The sequence below is a fragment of the Setaria italica genome, chromosome I, assembly GCF_000263155.2.
Source record: "Setaria italica strain Yugu1 chromosome I, Setaria_italica_v2.0, whole genome shotgun sequence".
Lineage (NCBI taxonomy): Eukaryota > Viridiplantae > Streptophyta > Magnoliopsida > Poales > Poaceae > Setaria > Setaria italica.
Window position 1 is genome coordinate 37,017,075 of NC_028450.1, and position 19,414 is coordinate 37,036,488.

At 47.0% G+C, this 19,414-nt stretch overlaps 3 protein-coding genes and 1 pseudogene across 3 annotated transcripts; 2 read left to right on the forward strand and 2 right to left on the reverse strand.

Annotated features, from left to right (window-relative positions):
- Positions 1–1,239: 1,239 nt before the first annotated feature.
- LOC101755880 (RING-H2 finger protein ATL56-like) lies at positions 1,240–1,668 on the forward strand. Its single transcript, XM_004955135.1, has one exon. It carries the CDS (start codon positions 1,240–1,242, stop codon positions 1,666–1,668), a length of 429 nt encoding a protein of 142 aa, XP_004955192.1.
- Positions 1,669–5,497: 3,829 nt separating this feature from the next.
- On the forward strand, positions 5,498–5,997 carry LOC101756286 (E3 ubiquitin-protein ligase EL5). Its single transcript, XM_004955136.2, has one exon. It carries the CDS (start codon positions 5,548–5,550, stop codon positions 5,995–5,997), a length of 450 nt encoding a protein of 149 aa, XP_004955193.1. The 5' UTR covers positions 5,498–5,547.
- A 145-nt stretch (positions 5,998–6,142) lies between these two features.
- Positions 6,143–9,633, reverse strand: LOC101755454 (aldehyde dehydrogenase family 2 member B7, mitochondrial). The gene is made up of 9 exons (XM_004953742.3): positions 9,226–9,633; positions 8,375–8,509; positions 8,150–8,292; positions 7,679–8,062; positions 7,327–7,590; positions 7,118–7,255; positions 6,888–7,025; positions 6,742–6,803; positions 6,143–6,661 (listed from the first exon to the last, which is right to left on the reverse strand). The coding sequence occupies exons 1-9, from the start codon at positions 9,332–9,334 to the stop codon at positions 6,388–6,390; spliced, it is 1,647 nt and encodes a 548-aa protein (XP_004953799.1). The 5' UTR covers positions 9,335–9,633; the 3' UTR covers positions 6,143–6,387.
- A 1,453-nt stretch (positions 9,634–11,086) lies between these two features.
- LOC101756681 lies at positions 11,087–14,778 on the reverse strand (annotated as a pseudogene).
- Between the last annotated feature and the right edge of the window lie 4,636 nt (positions 14,779–19,414).

Genomic DNA, 19,414 nt, shown 5'->3' on the forward strand with positions numbered 1-19,414 from the left:
ACAATCCCATAATGCGCACCGGTAGAGTCTGCTCTTAGCGTCTTGGTATTGCACCGAACACAGTAAGCACCCTATGCTTACCAGAGAGCCTCCTCCAGACGGTCCCGGACTGTCAAGCTCTGATACCAATTGTTAGAAATTGAGGTGGCCCTAATACCCACTAATCTAAAGACCTACACCTAGGACACCAACTCACTCTAGAGTCAGTCAGCCCTTTTAGTTTCTAGTTACTTAGTGCAACGGGTCCTTTCGACGACAGAGCCGCCTTCTCACTTCCGGGTGGTAGAGCCTACCAAAAGATGAAGCTGACTTCTGAGTGGTAGAGCCAACCTACGATGAAGTTCAGACCCTTGTGATCCCGAGTGACAGAGCCAACCTTCGATGGATCACAACTTATGCACTAAGTACTTAGAAGCTATATGGCCCAACCGAGAGACTAACACTTAAGAAATAGAACTTTATTACAACACAACAATATTACACAAGAGTGTATAACACCCTCTCTTTAGTGGCTAGCCTAGCACTCACTCTTTACCTCTACCATACTCCACTCATCTACCATACTCATGGTTGAATGGCATGGCAATGACGGGGGGGGGGGGAGGGTAGCTCTATTTATAGGCCAAGGAAGTTCATAGGATGATGACATGTGTCCCATTCTAGAGTTTTCACTAGACAAATATCTATATTCTACACTATTCTAATTTCTTCATAGCAACAACATTTAGTGCTTTCATGAAAAATATCATGGATCATGAGTTCTGGGGAAGGCTCTAGAAGTTTGTATTGCTTTCCTTCAACACAGGTTTTCACAAATCGATCGGCACACCCTTTTAGTTGATCTCAGGGACACCACAACACCCATACATACATCTGTATGGGCATCTCAGCAATGTGAATATTCAAACGATAGAATCTCACCAGATTAGTGGAGTAATGCATATCCTCGTACGCTACCTACTAAAGGATGAAGAGGTCCAACGAAGACTTCCATCACAGGTGCAGTGAAAATTTGAATAGTGCAATGCTTTCTTGGTCTTGACACTCATTGGCATTAAGTTTTTTTTAAAAGAAAAGAATAAGAAATCATCGTCGTGTCATGGACGAATTCTACATAACTGCCGGTTTTAACATCTCTAGCGTCTCCAGCACCACACACGATCACACAAAAGTCAGAAAGCAACAGGTCTTCTCTTTTGCCCCTGTCCCAAATCCTGAGCAGCTCGTTCCCTCCATTGCATGGCAGGAACCCACTTCGTCGTCTTCCTCGTCACTGGCCTCGTGATGCTGTTTGTTGTCCATGTTCTCGTGCTCGTGTGGGCGCTCAAATGGTGGCGCCTCCATGCACAAGAAACCTTCTGCATTGTTGAGCTCTCGGAGGAAGAAGGCAGCGACCTTTCCGCCGAGCAGGTTGGTGAGTTGCCGTGCCACAAGTGCAAGAAGGGGGCGCCCAGCGGCGGCGAATGCGTGGTGTGCCTGGAGGCGTTCCGCCCGGGCGACCGATGCAGGGTGCTGCTGGGTTGTGAGCACGGGTTCCACGCGAAGTGGGTGGACTTGTGGCTGCGCAAGAGCCGCCGGTGCCCCATCAGCCGCGCTGACATGGTGGCTTGCAAGAACGTTAGCGAGGTGGAGGAGCCTACCGCCGTGGAGATCGTTACCCAAAGATAGTTGTCCACTATACTTTGTTTGGTGCTGGTTTTGTCTACATGCTTTTGCATGCATGTTGTACATCTTTAATAATGAGAACTATGAGCGCTTAAATGCATCCATTAGTTTCATTTCCTCTCCATTTCAAATTATAGCTCAATTTAGTTTTGTTCTAAGTTAAATTTCTTTATCAACTTTATACTCACATATCCTATATATCAATACATATTTCATAACGAATTTAGTTAGACTAATTCAATGTTGTAGATGCTGATATTTTTTCTATAAATTCGGTCTAAGTTAGAGAAATTTATCTTAGGACAAAACCAAAATGAAGTATCATTTCAAAAAGGTATAATTGAGCATATTTTGTTGGCTTAGCTCGAATCGAGCTATAAATTTTCAAATTGAACGTGTCATGTACTTCCTTCGCTCCATTCAGCCGGGGAGGTCAATGAGTTATGAGCCATCATCCCATGAGTTTAAAGAGAGTTCCAAACAAAGAGTGTGTGTTGTGTCCTTAGACGCGTTTTGTTTCGTGTGAGCACTAGTGTTGATTGCTAGGAGCGAAGGGGGGGGAGCAGGGCCTAGGTCCCCTTCCCTAAAATTATTTTAAATTCAATCAATTATTTTAAAGAATTTAGTACTATTGCTAGGTAACTTTCTAACTCTACCCACGTGGAGTGTGTGGACTTGTGGCAACACAAGAGCAGTCAATATGCCCTATCTGCCGCACTGAGGTAGTCACGAAGCACAAGAATAAGAGCGCTGGCAAGGTGGCCATGACCACTGCCACCGTAGAGATTGTTACTGAAAGATAATGGTAGCATATGCGTGTCATGTACTTCCTCCACTCCAAAATGCACATGGCGAAAGAAAGCAAGAAGGCAAGGACATTTTAGTCGAGGAGATCAACGAGCTATCATCCCACAAGTTCAAAGGGGGAGATGAAAATAAAGAGTATGTGATAGATGCGTTCCGTTCTGAGTGAGCGACTGGTGTGAGGGGGGGCGGGGCCTAGGCTCCCCTCCCTAAAATTCTTTTAAATTCAATCAATTCTTTTAAATAATTTAGTACTATTGTTTGGGAATAAAAAAAAATCGACTTCCTAACTCTATCCATATTGGTTGATGCCAGATTGCAGGCATGGATTCCACACGCGGAGTGTGTTGACATGTGGCTACACAAGAGTAGTCACTGAGCGCAAGGATGAGGGCGCTAGTGTGGTGGTTGCGACCGCCGCCACCGTGGAGATTGTTACTGAAAGACAATGATAACATATGCAGTGTGCATGACTAGATTAACCAGAAAACAGGTGGCTCGTATTTCTAGATGATCTGAATGGGCATGGAGGATAAATTTCTTAACTTGGGAAGTCTTAAGCTACAAGAGACAGAGACAGTGGCAGTAGACCCCGCGGTGAGAGCGAGTGGGGATTTGAAATAAAGTTTGTTTTACATTTACTTATCATATATGGATTATAGAGTAGATTTTCTTGAAATAATTCTTTATAATCTTTGGGAACATAAAACAGTAAAAAAGTTTAAATTATCTTTTTATATGATTATGATCAGCCAAATAAAGGTTGCCAACATGTGTCCATCTCCAAAACATCTTCATGCGAGTTGTTTTTGACCAAAATTCGGTCAAACCAAGCCTTTTTGTAAGGCTAGCCTTTCCATAATTCCTGTTGCTTTTGCATGCATGTGTTGCAGATGTAATCATCCATATGATTTCTTAGACATTTCGCAAGTATAATTTTATAGGTTAACTAACTTTTTTTAATTGAACGTGATAGCAGATTGTTCTTCTACAGAAATGTGGAACATTTTAGTAACAAATCCTGCTTCAGTTTCATGAAGATAGTTTGAATAACACTCCATTGTATTTGTATCAAGTCTGCATGAACAAAGGGGGCCACCCAATTTGTATGGTTAATGTGAGGTCTTTAACTATGGTTAAATTTTGGCGCATACAATTTACACAGAGGCAAGTATTTCTTAAAAATTTATTTATTATACGCCTATGATAGAAGGCACATTCTCAGTGTATGAGTGTTTTGTGGTGTGCCTGTTGTGTGCTCAGCATCATCACTATAACTGGAAAGAAAAAGGGGTGGTGCATGAACATTGTTATCGTTGCACTTTCATTCTTTAAAAAAAAGGGCCTCAGCTAAAGTTAACTCAACCTTGGGCCCAATCAAGTTGATTGGGCGAGGATTTGCTATTTTGCTAAATTTCATGTTATCTCTTGGTATTTTCCAAACTTCATAAACCAAAGCTATCCAGTAGGAACTCGTCTGAACTCAAGCTCTCGTCTGTCTGGGCGCTAGCAGTGCCGGAAAACACAAAACTTTGACCTCAGGCTATCAACTTCGTTCTAATGAAATCTAGCTTGAATTACCACTTCGAACTCAAGGAAATCCAAATGTCAATACTAAATCACCACATTTTAACCCTAAAGTCCAACTTTGAACTCAGCTATATATGTGAGGAGTAGTTTGAACATGGACAGTTGGATACCAACTTTAAACTTGAAAATTCATCTTTATTTCAACTTTGAAACGATAAATCACCTGGATTTTGCCCCGTTTCATGCATCCAAAGGTTCCAGATTGATCATCACTTGTACCGTTTTCCGACTGGTTTTTTAGTACATTTGGATATGTGATTTTTGGCCCATTGAGGAAGGAATCCACGTGTATAAGTGCCAAGCTAGTGATTTTTGGCCTATTGCCCATTGTGCTTTGAAACCTTTCCATTGAACTTAAAAAATATATTTGTAAGTCAAGCTAGTGATAAAAATTTCAGCTGAAATTTCAATCGCGATCGAAATTACTGTTCGCCTGAAATTTCGTCAAAATGTTGCCTTTTTAATTTGGATTTTGTCCGGAATTTCGGTGAAGACTGTAAATTGAGTGAAAACGAAATCTAGAACCATGAGTCAAGCAAACAAGCCATTAGTTTGTACATGTTGTCATCGTTTCAAAAAAAAAAGAATTTTCCTGAATTTTGCTCCTTCACGCACCCACCAGCGCTACGGAAGGGGATGCATCTGGATGGTTTATGATCCAAATGGTTAATTAACCAACCTGTCACTTCCGATTGATCCCTTGCGCGTACCGGATCATCAGATTAAATAATCTAGAAATGCCACTTATCTCACCAGTCCGTACATCTCGTACTTCCATAGTCCATCCCAGCGTAATTTGAATGTTCAAACTCCAAAGAAACGATGTACCGTGCAAGATTGGTCAAATGACATGCCCGGAAGCTACCTAGGCCGTGTTTAGTTGGGGAATTTGGGAGGTGCCAAATTACTGTTACAGCACTGTAGCACACTGTAGCGTTTCGTTTGTATTTGTGAATTATTGTCCAAATATTGACTAATTAGGCTCAAAAGATTCGTCTCGCAAAGTACAACAAAACTGTGCAATTAGTTTTTAATTTCATCTACATGTAGTACTCCATGCATGTACCGCAAGTTTGATGTGATGGGGAATCTTCTTTTTGCATAGTGTCAAAGTTGGGAGTTGGGAGTAACTAAACATGGCCCTAGCAAACTAAGCACAAAATCCAAGACTTTCCATCAGAAGTGATGTGCCGCTCTTGACATTCGTGGACTGAAAGTTAAGTTTCCTACTTCTTTTCTTGTCCCGCAGCTGCACAAATCATGATTGATAGAGAACTCACGCTTTTGTCCTATCTGCAGCAGCATCCGTTCCAACTTCCATGGAGTCAGAAAACCAACTTGACCGGATCACTCAAAGTCAGAGATCAAGAAGTCTGCTCTTCTCCACTATGATATAAGGTTGTCCACAGCTTATCAGCTCCAGCCTTCCAGGTTCCAAGCGTGTCTCTGCATGCCCACGCAGCAAGTTTGCCCAGCCCGACTCAATCTATGGCGGGACTAACACGTCGCGTTGTCTTCATCACCGGCGGCCTCGCGCTGATGGTCGTCCTCCATCTCGCCGTGGTCATCTGGGCGCTCTTCCGGGCGCGCCCCTCCCGCCGCGTCGCGGAGGCTGAGCACGCGGAAGAAGAAGGCGGTGGTGCCGGGCTTGCATCAGAGGAGGTCGGCGAGTTACCGTGCCACGAGTTCAAGGAGGAGAGAGCCGGCGGCGGCGGCGGCGAGTGCGTGGTGTGCCTGGAGGCGATCCTCGCGGGCGCCCGGTGCCGGGTTCTGCCGAGGTGCGGGCACGGGTTCCACGCGGAGTGCGTCGACTCGTGGCTGCGCAGGAGCCGCCGGTGCCCCGTCTGTCGCACCGAGGCGGTCGAGCGGCGCAAGGACGCCGGCGTGGTTGCCGAGGCCGCCGCCGCCGCGGAGATCGTTACTGAAAGTGGAAGGTAGCAGCGTGTTTCACGTTTCCTCCCGGTTTTGCAGTTTTGCTTACCCTCTCCGTACATTGCCTGTCGTTTATGGAAGCGTGCAGGAGTGTGCGTTATGTGAAAGCATTTTATTTTGGTTTTCTGAATGTGAACGCATTTTATTCTCGGAAGAAAATGTGAGCTCGTTTGGATAGATTTGCATTGGATGGGCCATTGTATAAAGAGTAAAAGTTTCACTGCCACACTCCTCTCATCACTCCCACAAGGCCTTCTGGGCTTGAAGCCTCGAAGGAAATCGGCCTTGGTAAACGAAGAGCGCAGGCAATGCGGTGATTTCAGACTACAGGCCCGTCGTCCACGTTAATCTTTCAGAGATAGTACATCAACCAGACCGCCGACGCTGCGCCGAGATTTACAGCCAGGCGGCGTTCCTGATGGGCGTGACGACGGCCTTGGTCTGGAGGTAGTTCCGGAGGGCGTAGACGCCCTTCTCCCTGCCGACGCCGCTCATCTTGTAGCCGCCGAACGGGATGCCCGCGTCGAACACGTCGTAGCAGTTCACCCACACGGTGCCCGCCCGCAGCGCCCGGGACAGCGTGTTCGCCGCGTCCAGGCTCCTCGTGAACACCCCCGCCGCCAGCCCGTACTGCGTCGCGTTCGCGCGCCGAATCACCTCCTCCACGCCGCTGCCCATGCCCAGCAGTGCACCGTCAGTAGTCGACACGTCGCATTGCACATTGTTGTGTTGTGTCGCAGAATCTGTTACCTGAACTTGAGGATGGTCTGGACCGGCCCGAATATCTCCTCCCGAGCGATCTTCATTTCGTCCTGCACGCACGATCGCAAAGTTCAGGAATCTCGATAGATGCAGCCATTGATCGAGCACGTTGAGCACGTCGGCGAAGGGCTTACCTTGGCGTCGGCGAACACGGTCGGCTGGATGTAGAAGCCCCGGCTGCCCGCCCTGTCGCCGCCGGCGACGAGGGTGGCGCCGCTGTCGACGCCGGACTGGACGTACCGCAGGATTTTCTTGAATTGCTCCTCGTCGATCTGACGCAACACGAATATAAGATTTCAGTGTCGATCAACGTTTTCGGCTGAAACGAATGCATCCCCCTGTTCTGAACAAGATCTCTCTGTACCTGAGGCCCCTGCTCGACGCCATTCCTGAAGGGGTCGCCGACGACGCGCTTCTGGGCGCGGGCCTTGGACTTCTCCACGAACTCGTCGTACACGCGCTCGTGCACGAACGTCCGCGACCCCGCGCAGCAGCATTGGCCCTTGCGTTGGCAAAGAATTTCATAATCGGCAATAATTGCCCCAACACAACATAATTTGTAAGGAAAAGTACCTGGTTGAAGAAGACGGCGTGGTGCGCGAGCTCGACGGCCTGGTCGACGTCGGCGTCGTCCATGACGATGAAAGGGGACTTGCCACCGAGCTCCAGGGTCACCGGCTTCAGGTTGCTCCTCGCCGCCAGTTCGAGGACGATCTGCCCCGTGCCCGTCGACCCGGTGAACGCAAGCTTGTCAACACCCATGTGGCTACACAGCGCGGCGCCGGCGGTCGGGCCGAAGCCGGAGACCACGTTCAGGACACCGTCGGGGAGTCCAGCCTGCGACGAACAAGCACAAGTAATGGCCACACATTGATGGCACAAATTCGCGAGCAGCAGAACAATGGCAGGTTCCAATGAGGCAGACCTCGTGTAGGAGGCTGGCGACGTAGAGGGCGGAGAGCGGCGTCTGCTCGGCGGTCTTGAGGACGACGGCGTTGCCGCAGGCGAGCGCCGGGCCGACCTTCCAGGCGAACATGAGCAACGGGAAGTTCCAAGGGATGATCTGGCCGGCGACGCCGACGGGCTCGTGCAGCACCTGCACGTGGTGCGCGCCGTCGGCCGGCACCACCAGGCCGTGGATCTTGTCCGCCCACCCCGCGTAGTAGCGCATGCACCGCGCCAGCATCGGCACCTCGGCGCCCGCCGACTGCGCCAGCGTCTTCCCGTTGTCCCACGTCTCCAGCGCCGCGATCTCGTCGGCGTGCCGCTCGATCAGGTCCGCGAAGCGCAGCAGCACCCGGCACCGCTCCTGCAGAGAAAACCACGGTGACCAACCACGCCGTGAGCGTGAATTGCTGCTAGTGCCGGTGTGGAGGGGTGGATGGGGTGTGCGTACGTAGGCGGTCATCCGCGGCCAGGGGCCCTCGTCGAAGGCCTTGCGGGCGGCGGCGACGGCGCGGTCGATGTCCTCGCTGTCGCCCTCGGCGACGCGCGCGATGACCTCGCCGGTGCGGGGGTCCAGCGTCGGGAACGTCTTCCCTGGTGAGAGCGAAATGCGTGCACCTCGCTGAGACCCTGAACGCGATCGACAGGCAGGTCTCAGGTACTAAAGTTTGCATACCAGAAGCGGCGTCGACGAAGTTGCCATTGATGAGGAGCTGGGTGTGCTTGATCTCCACCGCGGGCTGGATTGGTTCCTCGGTGGTGGGGCTGGCGGCGGCTGCCGGTGCAGTGCTGAACCTGTGAAGAAGAGCCCCTGGCAACAGAGAGCGGTTCAATGGAGTCGTGTCTTCAACTAGAACATGAATGACAATTTGCTGGAAGCTACGACCACAACCAACGATTCTGATGTTACAATTTCTCCGCGTTTGGTTAGTGCAATACATGCTCTCTTTTTTTTAATTCGTTGACGAATGAATGCATGATAGGCCTTGGATCTCTGAAAGAAGGCTTAGGGGAGCATGAAAACTCATGGCATGGAACTATTGAATTGCAGCTTGGAAATGCAGAGTCGCAAGAATTAACAAACGTTGTAGTGACACCCTAGTTTTGATAGGGAAGAACATTACCAACTTGGAGGAAAGTTCCGGCTACCTTTAGCTCCATGACTCACTGCTGACGTGACTACTTACTAGAAATCGAAAAGGAAAAAAAAGAAATTTGGTGTGGAAAAACGACATGGTTTTATTTTCTCTGTGTGGAATTTTGCTGATCGGCATGCCGAACAACCAGTGACGTCTATCGCTTTCTTCTGTTCTTCGGATAGGAACAAAGATGATTGACTTTACAGAGAAAAAAAGGGCAAAACGCCTGACGACTTGAACGTTTGTGATCAGGTGATTGAAACGGTGACAGACAAATGATACGCAGAAGTAAGACGACCGCTCTCATCACTCCAATATCAGAGCCTCCATTGAGATCACGAGTAGAAATGAATCAAAAAGGAAACAGGATCCATGAACAGATCGTCACCTGCTCCGAGGAGAGCGGATTTGCCGGCAGGGGAAGAAGCAGAAGCAGGAGAAGACCTTGCGATGAGACAGCGAGAGAGGATGGAGGAAGCAGCCCTCCTTGCTGCCATGCCTGATTCCTTCCTGACTGTAAAACTGCGGCTGAAGATCTCAAGCAGTGCTCAGCGGTCAGCTGTTGAGGGGGACTGTGTGTATCAGGCAAGGCAAAGCAAGCACTCTGTTGCCTTGCGATTCTTTTGGAGGGGCCTATATGGCTATATTATCAGGCAAGTTTCGAGCTTGGAATGCGGAGTTGCGTGGTGAAGCATGTCCAGATAAGGAACTGGGAAAGGAGGGTGAGCACATGACAATATTGTGCTCTACCAGACTACCACAAGGGAACGGATGATTAGGTGAGAGAAAGGATGTGGAGTGAAAATTATGCTTCTTACAGTCATCGTGAACAAAGTCGTTTAGGACATTGACATGGTTTCCGAGACATTTTATTTCTGAGCTGCGACCATAAATTTCCATTATTGTAACACATCTACAAGTACACCAAAACTGCAATTTTTAACAAGATCGCTTCAGGAGACAAATGCGCCAATATCATTCTCAGATGTCCAGTCAGAATAGTGTAAAGATAGGTATTGGTGGTGAAAATTTGGATAATTTTTCCACACAAAACGTAAAATATGTCCTATGTGATTGAATGACGTAATGAAGGGAATCATGTCATCCGCCGTCAGGTTCTTCCTCTGCGTATCATCCTTTTCCGTTCCCTGAAAAGATGAAATGTTACGCTCACAAGCTCGTGACCTCTCTTATTAGTTCCCACTTTCCCTCTGCAAGAGAAGCCGGATTTCGTGCGATGAAATGTTCTTTGCTGCCATCATCATGCGTAAGAAGGCCAGTTGGATTCGACGACTTGCAAGTTGCAAGCGCAAGACGGCCGACGTGTTGCTGATAAGCACTGAACTGGTACACTAACAGTACAGGGTACTGACCGCCCCCACCCTTCACGTGAAAACAAACTCCGGCCTCACCACCGGACGCTACGTTCAGTGCACAGCTTTGTTTTGGTTCGTAGCTGCATGCCCACTCTGGTCCGTCGATGCGGCCAAACAATGTCCACAATTGCAAGCGCAAGGCTATAGATCACAAAGATTGGAAACTAGAAGCGATGTGTCACTTGCATACTGCCACCACATAATCCTCAGAATTTGATGTTATAGTGTTCATAACCAAAATTTTGTTACTCTTACTAGTCTACAAGAATCAAGGAGGCAGTAATGCAAGGCCAAGAGAATAGGGGCATCAACCAGACAACCATTACACGGGCAGCAAGGCAGAAACACAGCTTTATGAGTGACGGACTTCAGTTCTTCATTTTACAAAATGACTTCAGCAGTTCAGCACGAGTGTTCATATGCGTTCAGCAGCAGGTCGGCTACTCGCTCCTGGTCCTGGATGAGGAAAGTCGGTTGGCCTTTAGTCTACAGACGACAAGAAGAGGCAACAGTCTCAAGCAACATCCAAGAAACTGATCATCACTGCCTCACTACAGCCAGTGCGTCAGCGTTGTACAGTCCTCACGGTTTGTTGAGCAACTTGATAAGTGCTCCACCAAGGCCGCTGCTCCAAAACTGTGGGCGGCGCACACAGATCAAGACGGGTTCCTGTCACACCAGCGTCACAAATGGTTTTGGAAGCAGAGCAAGGAAAAGAGTGGCAATTCGATTTGTACAGGCAGCACATCATCTTTTGTTGGTTGTCTTTTGTGGGAGGAAAGAATCACAGGTAGAATTTTCTTATGTCAGTTCATCACTGAGGAAATCATGCAAGGCTAGTCTAGTGATTAGCAATGACTTAAGACGACATGATGAAACAAAACATCCTAACAAACAGTGACGCCGTAAGGATGACATTGCATAGTCTGAGGGTCTACATATACAAGAGGTGAGTGGAAAACATGGTCAAGAATGCTGTGAGCCTGATTTTCATCTGTTAACATCCTTATGAATATGGTAACTGTGTGAAGATGGGGGGCGAACAAACTGATTCTTCAGACCTTGATCTTCGGAAATGTCCCGGTGTCTGAAAATAGGTGCTTTCAGTTCTGCTAACACATTGGGCGAATGGATTTGACAGCTCTATTCCCTGTGTAGGAAAAAAAAAATCAACATTTCAGATATTGAAAGTGGATCGCGTTCACGCCCTATGTAAACTGATATGACAAGATAAGGGAAACCGTAGTGATCAATAAGCACAAAAAAGACAGTCCATAGCAGTCATAAGCAATACTTATAATCAGATTGCAGAGCATAAAGTAAACAAAGCATGCTAAGATGGTAAATTTGGAGGAGGCAAATTAAAGTGCTTTTTTTTTGAGGTTAACAGGAGGGGAAGCCCCTACTGATCTCATTTTTTTATATATGAAAACAAACTGCACAGAGGGAATATGTACAAAAAAGAAGGGGAAAAAAGACTAACTAAAAAACCTAGAAAGCAACAAGCCAGACTCTAAGAAGAGATTTCTTAGGGTCCTTTGACTTTAAAATACTTCTCTTTTAAGCCAAAAAACATGTTATACAGAATACCAGCCATGGACTAACCCCCACCACACAGGTTGAATCAACTTTGGTTCAGATGTGAGAGTTGCTCTTGTTAATTCAAATGTAACTAGTTCTGCCAGGGTATTATGACTTTGTTTAAAATTATGGGCACCCAAGCCAACCAATTACTTAAATGAAAATTGTGTAGCCAGCCAAGTTCCAAAACTGAATAAACTGAGGTTGTATGTCACACAAATAATATGAAAAGAACATTGCAACTCAACTCAAAGCTCACTCACTTGAACTGGTGTAAACGCCAAACTTGGTGCCAACCCCGATCTTGACCCACCACTGGCACAATTCCTCTCTCTGAATCTGATATGAATAAGAAGATAAAAACAAATTAATGGTGAGCCTGCAGATTGTGAAAAGGGACTGTTAAGATCTGAAATGCAGATAAGCTTCTTTCCAATAATGTAATCAAGTTAAATGCCGAATGCATAAAGATCAGTTTCTTTCGGGACTGGCATCCAGTGCAATGGCATAAACTACCTGGAAAAAATACAAAATATTATATTATACAAAGGTGAAGCTAGGTGCAGAGTACCAAGTCCAGAAATGTCATTCCCATGAAAATACAAGTAAAAATATAAATAAATGGAAAGGATATCTGATTATTGTTGTCTTTATGGATACTTTTCATGTATGCCATTTTATTATGTAATAGTATAACAAAATAAGATCCATAGTTATTCATTTTTTACAATCATTCTAAACAGTGAGAGACAAGGGGGGTATAGGTTTCATAACGGAAAGACACTTCGTCCTCTGCAACTCATAGGATCCAATGTTTGTCATATATAAAAAATAAAATGCCTTAAAAAAAGAAAAGAAAGATCAAGTCTCCCATTGGAAATTTTAGTAGAAAGTTTGCTTTGTCCAATTGACACACGAAGCTTCCCGCTTCCTGCCAGTCCAAGCAGGCCATAACCTTTCCCTAAACCATCACCTATTCATAGAAATACTAGAGCGTGTTAAAAGGAGTGAAGCATTCCATATCCCGACCTGGTGTAGCTAAACAGTGTCATTCTGATTCACAAGGAGTGAAGTATTTCTCTGAGCTAGAGTGTTTGTGTTTGAGTAACTAACCCAATGAGCTCTCCTCTGGCACGCCAAACCGCATCCAATTCACAAGCTTTATCATGTTGGTCTGTGCTTATCTGCATAATCAAATTCCCAGGTACAGAAGGTAAGGCAAAAGTAGCAAAAGCCACTCAGAGAAATTTGATAAGTTGCAAAATGCAAACAGGAAAAATAGGTAATCAAATCAGGGATGTGAATGTAGTATAGTATATAATTTTTTATGTTAAGTATAATAGGTTTTGAATTTGAAAAAAAAGGAAGCTTATATACAAATTACCTTTCTTTCATTTGCCGGAGTCGACGGCCCCCTCACTTCTTTTTAGAATAGAGTCCGGAATAGGAAGTGGCTTTGGAAGCCTTGCAGATGGTAGTTCTTGCCACTTTTTAATCTTCTTACTAATTTCTTCTAACAAGTTCTGCCCAGCTTTTCCAGTTGGATCACCTCTTATGGAACCAATCCTTGCTGCGAGTGTTGATTTTGCTGCTATAAGTCTACTAGACTGAGATCTTAAAGGTGGAGATGTGCTTTGAACTACTTCAGTTTGTTCAAGATAGCCAACACGAGACTGGGCTGCTGCAGTAGAGAATCCGGACATATTTTTCTTCTTTGCACCGAGAAGCAGCACATTACAATCGGGCATTTTGGCCAGTGCCTCCAAACCACCAGCAGTCCCCATCAGTTTTGAGGCAACAGCACTACCAACAACAGCAGCAAGGTTTTGGCGCAATGCATCCCATTCAGCTCTTCAAAAAGTCAAGTATTTTGTTCTTTGTTGCATCAAGGTTAAGGGCTCTGTTGCATGCTTCAATAGTTTTTAATAAATTCTCTTCAGAAAGAGGCTCCCCACTAGTGGTTGATTCTGCCATTGTAATCCACATTATGTCTGCAGAAGGTAAAATACCTTTCAAATCAACAAATGTATTGGCTGGTATTGTGCATTCTTTTTTTGAAAAGAAGGTATTGTGCATTCTACATAGCAAACAGTTATATTAGGGTAGAATTGTTTGTACTGAACATGAACGATCACCCTAATCCAAAGGGGGAACGAAAGGTTTAGTCTCCTGAATTCAGCAATGCACATTCAGATAACAAAACACATGACGGGTAATTCCAACGCACCTATCGACAAACCTCCAAAACTATTCATCCTTAAACACCCTAATTTCGCCCCGATCCCGATGCACCAGCTAGCGTGGCGCACAGTTTGCAACGGGAACTGCAGCGAGTACACTAAACCACACAAAACCAAACTGCAAGCAGTTGAAGCGGAACCGGAAGTTCAGACCCCGTTGGGACATTCCCGCTTCAAAACCCTGTCCCCCACTATCTCCAAGCACCGTACCGAGTACAACCCGCGAAATCACGAAATTAAATCCCCAAGCGCATCAATCCAACAGAAATTCACCGCGGCATCGGCGATCGTACTGTTCCGAAGTAGGTTAGGAACAGCAACGGAGGCACGGAGCGCCGCCGCGATCCAACAATTTCTAAGACGAACTTACCATGACTGGAGCCCGTGTCCCCTCAGCGGGCGGGCGGGCGGCGCCGCGGCGGCGATAGCCGCGGATCACCCACGCCCCGTACGCGCGCACGGCTCCGAACGGTCGGTTTTGCTCCGTGCTGCGGCAGCGACCGACGTACTCGAATGGGCTGAGGTTTCTACGCGGAGCGCAAGGACGGCCCATATATGTTTGAGAGAGGTTTGGGCACCAGGGCTAGCCCGTACTCGAATGGGCTGGGTGGCGTCCTGGAAATAGAGGAATTCCGCATCCCACCCACACCATGACACCACGCACAGTCGCCGGGGGTCGTTCCGGGCTTCCGGCGCCCAAGGAGGGATGGCCGGTGGCCGCCGCCGGCGCGCTCCAAGTGCGTCTCCCCGGGACGATGGCAAGGACTAAAATCTGACCACTTCCGCGTCGGCGCGCGCGATCCTCCAAGAGATATGGCCGCACGGCGACGGACGATGACGCCCAACCGCCCGTGGACGCTTGACCCCTCCTGTGGCCCGGCGGGCGGGCGGGGCCGGGACGTCAATGCCGGCGCACGGGGGCAGCGCCATCGCCCTCGACTACACCAAACCAAACGCAAGGACGGGATCGACGCGCCCTTCAATTCCACCTCTCCCCCTCCGTCGCGATCGGAGACGCTGGGTACGGGTCGTCGGGTCGTCGAGTGGCAAGAGTTTCCCGATCGATCTGCTCTGAACCTCTCGTTTTCTCTCAAGAATTGACGGGACGATCCCTAGGCCGTAGGGCTAGGGAGCAGGTACGCGACCGGCTGATCATGGCCTCTCGCCACTGTAAGTCGGCAGTCTGTCTGCCGCCCTTATCTGTTACAGCTACCAGCAGGCTGCACAGTACGTGCCCTAATAGCAGATGAAGCAGCATCGCGGGAGTTATCCGTTCGGACTTGTTCTCCTCCTGACGCATCGTCGTTATGTGGCTCCTGTTCATCGTGTGCCATGCTCCAACTCCCAAGTCGCGAGTACACGTCTCTGATCAGCGTCAGAACGGGCAACAGGAAGCTCTGGACTGGACTTCCATCAAGCCGCGTTCCAATTGGGTTCCATGTCCGACTGTTTTGACACAGCTTCATCAAGGGATAGGATGGGAACGAACGAAAGGCGCAATGATTTGGTGGCCCTTCGGGGAGGCAGGCGCTGAGCTCGGCCCATGCCCAATGATTTCCGACGATCGAGCCGCCCGTCAGCTCACTGATCCGGTAGCCTTTCCGACAGGCGACCCGGCGATTTGGAACTGCTTGGCGGCAGAGGTTGCGCCTGTTCGAGACGGTTTCCATGAATCGGGACCAAAACATCGGAGATCCGGGCACTGTTCGAGGCTCCACGCGCCGTGGCTTCGAGCCACGCACTACTGTAGATTTCTGATGCCTTTTCACATTGATTGGCCATGGAACTGATGATCCTGAATTCCTGATTACCAACACCCATGCTGTTCAACGTACCATCTTGTACTCAACCTTGTAACGTATAGTTCAGTGTTCATCCCAGTGGCCATGATGAAGAACCGCTGTTGACCCTGAATTCCTGATTACTAACACCCATGCTGTTCAGATTCAGCCATTCAGGTCTCTTTTCTGAAGAACCGCTGGAGAAGCTGTCGTGTAACACGGTTTTAGGGAAGCAGGTTAGCTGCCAACCTCTGCTCTCCATTATCACCGGCCTCCATTATGGTATAGCTCAATCCAGCAAACAATGATACACTAACCTATAAGGCTCCTATAGCATCTTTTTTCTCTCTGAACACAAACAAACCAATTATTCGAGGAGATATCGAAATCGAACCAGCAAGAAATCGACTGCATACCGGATAAGTACTCGGCAGAGCAGGGCTCATGATGAGTCACTTATTAGCTCATGCCAAAACAAATCAAGTAGCGAAGCCGACAGGTCAGTGAGCGTGCCACGTGTAGAGGTTAGCATTAACAAACTTGTGCACGAGCCCTTGACGACTTTTGTTTTACCAGAAGAATAAGTAAATGAAAAATCTCTGCTGGACTAGCCGCCACTGCCACAGGTAAGCAGAAGAACTCTGCACGAGAGCACAAGTTCACCTAACACGAATGAATCTGTGGTGGCTGTGGCCTGTGGCCCAAGAACATGGGAGGCTGCCGAGGTGGCTGGGGAAGACGATGGAGAACAGAAGAAGAATTCTCGTCCAGCTCCGCCCGCGCCCGTACGCCGAATCGTCAAAAAAAAAATTGAAGAGAGCCCAACGCCCGCCTCCGCATCGGCACCGTCGACGCCGGGTCCCGGCCGGCGACAGCGACGCCGCCATGCCCGGCCGGGACGCGGATGTGACCGGAGCCGAACTTTTGCGCACGTCGGAGCGGGCGGTGGGGCCGCCGGCCCTCGATCGCTCGCCATGACTGATTGATGCTCTCGGCTATTTATCAAATATACAACGAGGGCCAGTCCACGTCAGACGTCACCACGCAGATTTGGGCTAAGCTGGATGTTCTAGTTTAAACTTCTCGTCTGTGATGCGAGCGAGCACAATTCTGATACGGTGCTCCGAAAGCGAGGACGAATCGGAATAAGGGCTTGCTCGAAACGCAGCGATTTGTATATTGGATAAATCTGGATTTCAGCAGAAACGCGGCTCAGTTTCCACAAAATCTGGATTTCCCCCTGTTCATGATGTATTTCTTTGAAATTTCGAAGGGTGTCCTTAAAAGATTAGATTTTTAAAGGTCCAGATTTTTTGCAAGGCAACAATAATAAACAAAAATACCACTAGGATATCTTGTGTCGTTCTAAAGATCGAGGGTCTATGAATAACCGATCTCTGGATTAAAAATAAATACCTTCTCAGTAAATGGATTTTTAAATTTCTTCACGAAGAGGGACCTTACTCAGAAATAAGTATCTAAGTGCAAAATGTTTCACTCATGTTCAGATTAAACCAGGTGATTCATATTTTTTGAAAGGTCTATTAAAAGTCAAGAAAGACTTTCTAGGGTGTGGAACATTTAGGATAAAAGATGGTTCACAAATCAGATTTTCGGAGGACGCTTGGGTGAGTTCTAAACCTCTTAGAGAGCAGTTTCCTAACTTTTTAATATAGTGGTAAACGTTATGAACCAAAATACACTAAATATTTCCTTTCAAAGAGCTCTAACATGGGATAAATTAACTTCTTGGCACAACCTAATAGCCAAAATATCCTTACAACAACTTTCACAGGAGAGGGACTGCTCTACCTGGGACCTACATCGACATGGACACTTTACAGTTCAGTCTATGTATCATTATTTGATCAATCAGGGTACCCCTTCACCAATAAATTTATTTGGAACCTAAGAATTCCCTAAAAATAAAAATCTTCCTTTGGCATCTCTAGTGAGGTGTAATTTTAACTAAAGGATAATTTAGCTAATAGGGATTGGGTTGGAAGTCAAAAGTGTTGTTTTTTTATTGTAATGAAACAATTAAACATCTCTATTTTGACTATCAACATGCTAAGACCATATGGAGAGTTGATCATGTAGCTCCTAGTGCTGGTGTTTTATACCCAACAACCTACCGAGAGGTATCCCGAAGTAGTAGATTGGTTGGTGGGGAATCTTCGGACCTGAAACTTAACGGTAAAAGCGAGAACACAAGACACAGATTTATACAGGATCAGGCCGCCAGAGTAGCGTCATACCCTACGTCCTGTTTGAGGTATTGTATATTACGCCTTGTTCTTAGGTGTTGTTTGGTATTGAGGATTTGGTCCTCTATTGTCGTTCCATAAGATCTTGGCCTACGGATCTAAGGACCCCTGCCCTCCTTTATATACTCAGAGGTGGGATTACTAGTCGGTTACAAGGTAGGAGTCCTATTAGAATTACATGATATGAGTCCTAGTAGGATTACATGGGAATCCTAGTAGGAGTCCGTCTTCTTCCTTCCTTGCGGGTAATGGGAATCTATCCCCAACAAGCCCTAGAGCGCTTCATAGTCGAGTGTAGCGGCTTTCGAGTACTTTTCAGATCCTTAATTTTGGTACTTTTTGAGTATTTTGTCTAGCTGAATCTTGAAAGTTCCATAAAGCTGCCAAGAGGCTATGATGTGCTCAAACTCTTGATCATCTTGATTTTGTAATCTTCATCTTTGGAATGTGATATGAAGGGCAGCGGAAGTCGCACTCCATATGGAGTAGTCCCCGAACCTTAGGTTGAATCGAAGAATCAGGCTGAGGGTCAATAAAATTTTGAATTTTCTACTTTCGTCTTGAAAAAAATCAACTATTGGGTGTAACTTATCAGCCCCCGAACCTAGGAATGATTAAGTAATCAATCCGAGGGTCTTTAGTCTTTTCATGTAAGTCATCATCCGAGTATTGCGGCGTCCAGCCCCCCGAGCTTATGAGCCAAGTGAGTCGTAGGAGCCACGTCGAGTAATTATTTGACGCTTAGCTCCTGATCTTGAAAGCTAGATGAGTCATTGGAGATATTACAAGTAGTAATTGGCGCTTAGCCAGCCTTGGAGCTAGAGAAGCCAACTGAGGTATGCTGAGCATCCAAGAGAGTCATCACCGAAGCATAACCTGCAAAAAGAGATGCATACATTATATAGCATATTTGTAGAATATTGGAACTACTGAAAATTATTTAGTGATGAATATAATGTAAATGTTGTATGTCAGTGCACCAAATCTGTACCCATAGCCTCTGAAATTCGATGAACCAAGCATGCTAGCGGAGCTTTCGGAACTCAGTGCATAAAACCCGTATCTATAGCCTCCAAAATTCGGTGTACCAAGCCCATGGCTGTCGGTTAACATGCTCCAGTAATAATTGGCAAAATGTATCTCTGGAGGGTAATTTTCGTCGAGAGGTGTACACAAAAAGGTACTCGACGCGTTGCCCTGCATACATAAAACAAGCTGGAAAAATTATATTAAATAACTAAAAAGTGACTTAGCTTGATTCGTGGATGATTGTCAATGAAGAAGTGATAGTCATCGTGAAGCCGCGACGATTGTTGATGAAGCCGACTAGTC

Bases quoted from the DNA above. Each gene is read 5' to 3' on its own strand.
- LOC101755880 (XM_004955135.1), top strand. From the start codon at position 1,240: ATGGCAGGAACCCACTTCGTCGTCTTCCTCGTCACTGGCCTCGTGATG.
- LOC101756286 (XM_004955136.2), top strand. From the start codon at position 5,548: ATGGCGGGACTAACACGTCGCGTTGTCTTCATCACCGGCGGCCTCGCG.
- LOC101755454 (XM_004953742.3), bottom strand. From the start codon at position 9,334: ATGGCAGCAAGGAGGGCTGCTTCCTCCATCCTCTCTCGCTGTCTCATC. The intron at 7,026-7,117 runs GTACAGAGAGAT...GTGTTGCGTCAG, and splicing joins GCGTCGAGCAGGGGCCTCAG to ATCGACGAGGAGCAATTCAA. The intron at 6,804-6,887 runs GTAAGCCCTTCG...TCGTGCGTGCAG, and splicing joins CCGTGTTCGCCGACGCCAAG to GACGAAATGAAGATCGCTCG.